General features: G+C 33.1%; 1 protein-coding gene across 5 annotated transcripts in view; it reads left to right on the forward strand.

Moving 5' to 3' along the window:
- LOC121024775 (lysine-specific demethylase 6A-like) overlaps window positions 1-4,587 on the forward strand; it is a 100,625-nt gene extending 96,038 nt beyond the window's left edge. For 4 of the 5 annotated variants that reach the window (XM_040467004.1, XM_040467007.1, XM_040467006.1 and 1 more), the window contains 2 exons: window positions 2,114-2,301; window positions 3,428-4,587. In XM_040467004.1, the coding sequence (XP_040322938.1) occupies window positions 2,114-2,301; window positions 3,428-3,479 (240 nt within the window). In that variant the 3' untranslated portion in view covers window positions 3,480-4,587. The remainder of the gene's footprint in view (window positions 1-2,113; window positions 2,302-3,427) is intronic. The other variant, XM_040467005.1, reaches the window with a different exon arrangement.
- The last annotated feature ends 4,435 nt before the right edge of the window (window positions 4,588-9,022 follow it).

Below are 9,022 nucleotides of genomic sequence, written 5' to 3' on the forward strand. Positions count from 1 at the left end.
ACACACACACACACACACACACACACACACACACACACACACACACAGGCATATCAGTATTAAGTCCTTTTTCATCTAATAATACAGTTGATGCCCTCTTTTGGCCAAGGCTTGGAAGAAGCCTTGGAAAAAATAAAGATGTGGTACCTCCTCTGGAGGAGCTTACTTCCACTTGGAAAAGACAGACTGGAAACAACTAGTTATTGATGCACATGACACTATGATGAATATGAAGCTGGACATGGATAGACTATTAGAGAACCAGTAGGGAAAATAATTGTTCTTCTAATTGGGTTTAGAATTTAAAGGCATATTATAACATTTGAGTCCTTCCTTAAAGAATGAGTTTAATCTGAACAAGCCAAAAAATGGCTAGAATTGGAAGTTTATAAACATCATTAGGTTTTAGGAACCGTAAAGGGATGGCAAAATGAATAACATATGTAACAAAGAGTGAGTAATTCAATGAAGCAAGAAAATAGAGTTTAAAAATTCCTAAAAGTCTGTACAAGGAGGTGGTGTATAGTTTACAGAGCATTTTGAATTCAGTTTAAGGAATTTGATGTTTATTCTGAAGCAATAAAAGGTTTTGAGCAAGGCACTAAGTCAAGATCTGTGTTTCAGAGAGTGGTAGTTGATAATTGGAGAGAATGCATCCATCCAGAAAGCAAACATACTAGTTTGGAGGCTATTGGAATTAAACAGGGCTAACAAGGGTTTAAACTAGTGTGTTGTGTTAAGAATATAAAAAGAAAAGGAGTTTAAAAATGTTTAGAACAGGGAGTATCTGGCTGGCTCAATTGGTAGAGCAAGCAAGTTTTGATCTCAGGGTTTTGAGGTCAAGCACACATTGGGTGTACAGATTACCTAAAAATAAAAAATCTTTTTAAAAAAAGTGTTTGGATCAACAAGGTAGTTGACCACATGGGGAATGACATGTTGAAAAACCTCAATTTTTAAACTGGGCTCGCTAAATTGTTACTATTGACACTAGTTTTAAAAACCTTATAAACTGGCATTTTAAAAGACCAGTTCAAATATGACTTTAGGTGATGAGTTTTTGTCACTCAAATCAAGCAATAGTCACAGGACCACTTGACTCGGAAGTTGTCCCGGTCCAAATTAAGCCTTGAATTTGTGTGATTCTGAGATAGACTGATGAAATCCCTTGGCTATTTTCTTATTGTATAACCTCATCAAAATGTGTTATTATATATAATCCACCAGATTCCTTTCAGTGTTAAACCTAAATATATATCTTTACAGTATTTGAAGACAAGTGTTATCACTACTATACATTATCCTGTTGGAGTCTTACAACTCATTGTGCTTTCTGTATTAAAAATGTCCTTATTGGGGCACCTGGGTGGCTCAGTTGGTTAAGCGGCCGACTTCGGCTCAGGTCATGATCTTGCAGTCTGTGAGTTCAAGCCCCGCGTCGGGCTCTGTGCTGACGGCTCAGAGCCTGGAGCCTGTTTCAGATTCTGTGTCTCCCTCTCTCTGACCCTCCCCCGTTCATGCTTTGTCTCTCTCTGTCTCAAAAATAAATAAAACATTAAAAAATAAAAAAAATAAAATAAAATAAAATAAAAATGTCCTTATTATCTTCTGGTTTGTTAATGCTCATGAATACACGATACTTCTTTTCCTTAATATACAGGCTTAAAACTGAACAGTTTTTTACTCGTCAGTTTCTACCTCTTAAAAATAAGCTGGTTACGTATATTTCAGTGTTCTCCTTTTATTTTTAGCTTTCATTTTAGTATTAGTTTATAATAATCTGCTATAAAGGTCTAGATATGAGTAAAATATAGTCACCACCGTTATAGAATCATTCTGTGAGGGGAGGGAAATACAAAAATAATATTAATGCTATTATAGAGAAGTAAAAAAAAAAAATTATCTTTACCTGATTGTATACTGATATTTTGAGTAAAATAAAAATAGACTCACCTTTATGAGTCTTTGAATTAAACTTTTAATTTTAACTACTTATGTTTATAAAAAATCACTGTCCATAATTTCATGTAAAGTAGAATTTCATAGTTTTACTAAAGTGATGCAATAAATTTAACAAATCTCCATTTGGTGCTTTTTCTCTTATATAAAATAGGTGGAGGTTTTTGACCTCCTTTTTGTCACTAATGAAAGCAACTCTCAAAAGACTTACATAGTACATTGCCAAGACTGTGCACGAAAAACAAGTGGAACTCTGGACAATTTTGTGGTGCTAGAGCAGTACAAAATGGAGGACCTGATACAAGTCTATGACCAGTTTACATTAGTAAGTGAATTCAACATGTGAGTACATAGTTAGCTGGGTTGTTGAAGCAGCAGTGTTTGTTTTTTCTATCTGGTAAATCCAAAGTAATAAGATATTTACATTTTCCATTGGCTTAATAGATACTCTTAATAAATGTCCAGTTGATACACCTTACTATTTTTTCTTTTCAATAAGAATGGCCTAAGTACAAATACAGATTTATTTGTTTTGAGACAGAGGAAGGGGCAGAGACAGAGGAAGATAGAATATCCCAAGCAGGTTGTGTGCTAAGAATGTGGAAGGAATGGCTTAAATAATACTCGCAATAATTACATTTAAAAATTCTTGTTTTATTTATAGTATTATCGCAGTCTTTATGCTACTTGATTTTACTGATAAAAGAGAGTTTACTTAAATCTATAGGGATGATCCATAAAGAAATCTGTATTTTTTTTTTTAATGTACTTGTGCTTTCAGAGTTCATTGATTTATTTAAAACCTAGCGCTTGTCTTGAATGTTAAACTCATGGAAATATTTTATGGTTCTTGACTTGATGGTATGATATATAAGATACATGATATCAAATTCTCAGTATCATAAAACTGCCATTTTTCTAATTTCAGTATCATTTATTTCTGAATTTGAATGGCAGTATGAATGGAAACAGTTATTCATGAGCTTTTGGTATTTTTCCAGTGTCTTTGTTCTAAATTCTGAAATTTTGTTTCAAGTATTTTTAATTGCATTGTTCCCAGAATTGCTTGAAAAAGAAAAAAAAAATGAGTCGTGAAATATGTACTCTACCTGAGAATTGTTCGTAAGACCGTAACTAGTGAAATGTTAAATTTCCAAATTATTTTCCATAATACTCTTTCTTTAGCAGTCTAAAATGTTGGCCTACATATTCCATAAGTTTTGGGGTTTTTTTTTACTAAAATTTGAAGCACAGAAAAGTTGGATAATCATTCAGAACTAAGGAAATTGGCCTTAATGGAGACAATAAGGAGCACATCATTGACCAGTCTGTTGGACCTTTTGGGGCTTTGATGTTTCTAACTCCCTCATACTACTACAACATAGGCTGTATGTTAGTAGCCATGGGCTAAGAATACTATTAAGGATTATATACCAAAATAATTAACATACCTTATTTTTAATTTTAGGCTCCTTCGTTGTCATCATCCTCCTGATAATTATCCCATGAATATTAAATGACACCTTTTCTACTCTTCAGGAAAGGTCTGCACCACTGGTTTTGTAGGTGTTTTCATAAGACTGCTGACTAAAAGCTATGTCTATGCAACCTTCCAAGAATAGAGTATCAACCATCTGGATATAGGAGAGCACTGCCTATATCCCACTATAATTAATAATCAAATGTATTATGATACCTGACAAGAATTGGCGATGTCAGACTACTGACTTGAAGATAACCTTTTTCTGTGTTTCTGTATTTCTGAACTGCTAACTTAGTTTTCTCATTTATTTTGCCCTTTGAGAATTTTCCTGAGAGAAAAATACTGTTCTAGCTCACTTGTTGGTAAGATAGTTAACAAATTCAAATCTTTAATCAACTTTTTTTTTAATGTGAAATATTAGAAGAGAAGGTTTTTTGGGTTTGTTTTTTGGAATTTTTGTTTTTTTACCATTTTATTTTTTTCTCTATTGTTTGAGGCCAGAGTGATTACACTTCTGGTTCTAACATAAAACTTTAAGAAAAGACTTACTATCTAATAGCCAAGACACAAAGATAATGGATTGCACATAGACTAAGGAGTAAACTTCAGATTTGTGTTTTTTGTTTCTAATCTTGATACAGATTTACACTATTTATGAATACATATTTATTGCTTGAAAATATTTGTGAATGGAATGTTGTTATTTTACCTGAGATTTACCTGCCATTAATATTAAGGGGTTCTGTAATTTTAGACACTACTCCTTTTACATTTTCTATGTGTAAATAAAACTACTTAGCATTGTACAGAAACTTTTATTAAAATTGTTTAATGTTTAAAGGGTTTTCCACTGTTTGAGTTTTAAAAAAGACTGTGTAAAGTCATAGCCTTTGTTCATTTTCAGATCTGATTATATGTATTTTATATATACATATATATTCACACATGTATAACATATAGAAATGAAAATATATAATTGTATAAAGATAGAACAGATTTAAAATTTTTCACATCTGTGATAGTTTTTGAGGTGCCTACTGTAAAGTATTGCTTAAAAAATATGCTTATTTTTAAAGTAAAAGACTTTTAGTCTGGTTTAGTAAATTACAGTTAAGCCAATAATAGCTGGCAAAATGTATATTAGAGAAAAGGATTTGGGGTTTTAAAAGGAACATTATAGAAATTTGTTAAATCTAACTTATCACTTTGTTATAGAAAAGAGATTCAGAATGAGGAGGATGGCTTCTGCTTTAAAGGACACATATGTTAAATTAATTATTTTTTAAAGTTAGGTAACTTCAAAATTCTGTGCTTTCTGTTTGTTGAATATGTCTGAAGAAGGAAGGAGGGGAGATGTTAAAATTCTGTATCACTAGTAAATGTTAATTTCTATAAAGGCTTTTATTGTATCTGAACAAATGACTTGTACTAATCTTAGTATCTCATTTTATAGTAATACCTGGTTTCTTCTCCTATTTTCTGAAAAATTTGGCTTATGTTCTCATTTTAACACAGTATATACTAAGAGTTTTCAAGGGCGCTTTGGTGGAGTTGTATAAATGAAGTTATGCATATGTCTGAAGAGAATTTATAATCTTACCTGCTGAAATGCCTTGATGATTGTATTAATGGAATATCTTTTTTCCAATTTTCAAGTATTCTGACTTCCTAGAAATAGTTCAGAGAAAAACTTGGAATATTTTATTAAGTTAGGTAATAATTTTTCAAGTTTTAAAATATTTTTAGAAGTTATTTTTATTTGAGACAGTGTGCACATGTGCATGTGTGAGCAGGGTGGAGCAGAGAGAGAGGGAGAGAAAGAGAATCCTAAGCAGGCTCCACATTAGGTACAGAGTCCAACACAAGGCTTGATCCATGACTATAAGATCATAACCTGAGCCCCTAAAATCTTTTATTTATTTATTTATTTATTTTTAACAGAGAGAAAGCACAAGTGAGCAGGGAAAGAGAGCAAGGGAGAAGGAGAATGCCAAGCAGGTTCTGGACTGTCAGTATAGAGCCCCATCTCACAAACCAAACTGTGAGATCGTGACCTGAGCTGAAATCAAGAGTCTGACATTTAACCAGTTGAGCCACCCAGTTGCCGCCTCAGGATTTAAAATCTTAACAGCATTTGTCATGTGTAAATAATTTCAGAGGAAAATAATTACAGTTATTTTTTAATTAAGTACTACATGCTGCTCAGATATTTTATCTGCTATTATTTTTGTGATTCTCTTGTAAATGCTCTTATCCAGCAGGCATTAATAGTAAGAGTCTAAGACATACATTTTCCCTGTAAACAAGAGTTACAAAATCAACCATCAGGAAACAATGATTATAAGGTACTAGTACCATAAGTGAGTTTTTCATAACAGTTTCTTTTTTGTATTAGTTACAAAACATTATCTCCTCTCTTTTTGAGATATTGCCCAAATTAAGGTAAATTGAATTTATTGAATTGACCTAGATATGAAAATGACTTAGTTGTGTTTATTCATAAATGTATATGTGTACTATATGTTAAGAATTCTACTTTGCAGGATCACGGTCTTTTTTTTCTTTTTAACTTTTTAAATGTGTATTTATGTTTGAGAGAGAGACAGTGTGAGTGCAGAAGGTGCAGAGAGAGAGGGGGAGGAACAGAACCCGAGGCAGGCTCCAGGCTCTGAGCTGTCAGCACAGAGCCCAATGCAGGGCTCAAACTCACAGGCTATGAGATCATGACCTGAGCTGAAGTCAGACACTTAACCAATTTGAGCCACACATGCTCCTCTCAATTAAAGAAATTTGTATCATGGCACACATATTATTGAGAAAAAGACTCTAATCCACAAATTATATGAAATACCAGATACTAATCCAGAAAGAGTGAACTTGGTCATAATCCTTCTGTTACAGTTTAAGTAGGTTTTCTTTGTGGCATATAATTTACCAATTTGCATTTGTGCCATGAATATGCAATTTAACTTGCTTAATCTATTATATACCAAAATCCTAACTTCTACATTATCCAAAGAAATAAATTGAAAATTAGGACCTCTGTATATGTATGTCAGTCATACTCAAAGTAGGCTGGAAGCTAAAAAGCCAGCAAACAGAAAAGGACATTACAAGGAAGTGGAAGTAGAGCAAAGAAGAAAGCTGAGACAAGGAGGTAATGTTGGTTACATAAAAAGCTTTTGGAAAAACCTGTGTCACGAATCCTGAAAAGATAATAAACCAAAACAGTGCTAGTACAACAAGTGACATTAGACTGAGCAGCTTTAGTAAAGTAATGGGAGTAAAGATGGATTGCCGTGGTAAGGGTAAGATTATGATTGTAAGATTCAGGTTGCATCCAGAAATCCCCCAGATAGGAAATTACTGTTGTTCAGTTTATACAAGACAGATTACTAATTTCATTTATTTTATTTCTTTATTATTATTATTTTTTGTTTGCTTGTTTGTTTGTTATCTGTGTACCCACATGGGGCTTGAACTCATGACCCTGAGATAAAAATTTGCATGCTCTTCAATTGAGCTAGCGAGGCACCCCCCAGGTTACCATCTTCAACCAACATTTTTGTACCTGTTGACCTAGAGCGGTTTATACTACTGTTCTGTTTCAATACTTGAAACACCCCAGATAATGTTTTGCTTTGGAAGTAAGCACTGCATGCCTGTTTGTTTACAGACAGAATTTAAACCTTTATCCTCCATGTACTAACTCTATTTTAACTATTTTGACTGTTTTAATTCTCACAGTGATCCTTTGAGGAAGGCATTCATTTATCTTTACCCTACCTACAGGTAAGGGGACAAGGGATGAAAAGATAAAGGTTTAAATTCTGTCTGTAATGACTCCAGAGTTAAGTGCTTACTCAGTCCCACAACAGGAAAGTTGGAATTGTAAAATGCTTACAAATCTTTGTGTTAGAGGAATCTTTTCATTATGCTATCTTTGAATTTGGTAGCCTGCAAACCGGCCATGTAGGTTTTGTTTCTAAATTCCATTTTTATTTTCCCATAACTGTACATTCACATGCAATGGTGAAGAAGTAATACAGTGGTCTTGTATACTTTTTAGTCACTTTCCCCAAAGGCACCATCCTGCAAAACTATAGTATAGTATCCTAGCCAAGATATGGACATTGATATAGTCAGTGTACAGAATTTTGCTTTTCACCACTTGGATCTCTCATGTTGTCTTCTAATATTCAGACCCACTGCCATTTCCTGCTTTTACCTGTCCTTGAACATGGCAACATCATTACATTCTCTCTCTAAGGTAGCCATTTCAAGATTTTTCTAAAGGGAACCATAAAGCATGTCACTTTTTTGGATAAGGGCTTCTTTACACATAGTATAATCCCTGGAGATGTCTCAATTGTTTTAAGTATCAGCTTTCTGATTTTATTGCTGAGTAGCAGTCATGGTATGGATATACCACAATTTATTTAGCCATTCATTCACTGAAGAACATCCCTTTGGCTTTTTGCGCTATTTTATTTATGTACATGAGAGGTTTTTGGGTGGATAGTGATTTTATGTGAGACAAATGGCTAAGAGGACAGCTGCTAGGTTGCACATACAGTTTAAACATTTTTTTCTAGAGTGATTTTACCATTTTACACTCCTTTAAATTTTGAGGAATTTTTTTCAAGTAATGAAAATTTCTCATATTTTTCATTATCCTGTTATTGGTACAGGATCTGTAGTGCTGTCTTATCCTAATTCTGAATAGCGTTTGTGATTTTGCACATACTTGTCAGCCTTGTTAGATGTTTACCAATATTTCCTTCTTTGTTTTGAAGAGCCAGAATTTTGTTTTACTGATTTCTTCTGTTTTGCCCATTTTGTTGATTTCTCTTTGTTGTTACTATATTCTGCACATTGCTTTGGGGTTGCTTTAATGTGTTTGGTTTTGTAAAGGTAGGAACTTATGTTTTAGAATTCTTCTTTTACTATAATCAGTACAATAAATTCTTTTTTCAGTGCTTTAGCTATGTTGTATCTCACATTTTATAGTTTGTAATTTATTTTTTTGTTCAGTTTTATGAAAATTCCTATGAACTTTTCCTCTTTGACTTAAAGAGTATTTAGAATTGTGTTTATTTCTATTTGTTTGGAAATTTTCCTGGTTATTGTTTTCCTGTGCTAATGATTTCTACCTTGATTCAATTTTGGTCAGAGCGCATTGTATATAATATTTTTAAATATGTTTATGTTTGTGTTACAAGTTGCAAGATGTAGTTTTTCTTTCTGAATGTTTCATGGCCGGGCGGCGGGGGAGGGGGGGGTTGAAAAATTTGTGTATTCTGATTCCAGTAGGACTGTTGCATATATTGTAATTAGTTCATTGGGTTTATTTATACTTGATTATAAATTGGGTCCAAGTTTTTTGTACACCTCCTGATCTCTATCTCATAATTTTATCATCATGTGCTGTGTCACAAGTTTTAAAATACTCAACCTCAAGTTAGGGATTTGTCTGTTCTCCTCTGAGTTGTTTCCTGTTGTTTACTTTCTTTTCAGATTCTCTTTTGCTACCTATGCATTAGGAAAATACGATGGTGGTTTGATTTTTTTTTTTTTTTT

The sequence above is a fragment of the Herpailurus yagouaroundi genome, unplaced genomic scaffold, assembly GCF_014898765.1.
Source record: "Herpailurus yagouaroundi ecotype Mexico unplaced genomic scaffold, PumYag 67120, whole genome shotgun sequence".
Lineage (NCBI taxonomy): Eukaryota > Metazoa > Chordata > Mammalia > Carnivora > Felidae > Herpailurus > Herpailurus yagouaroundi.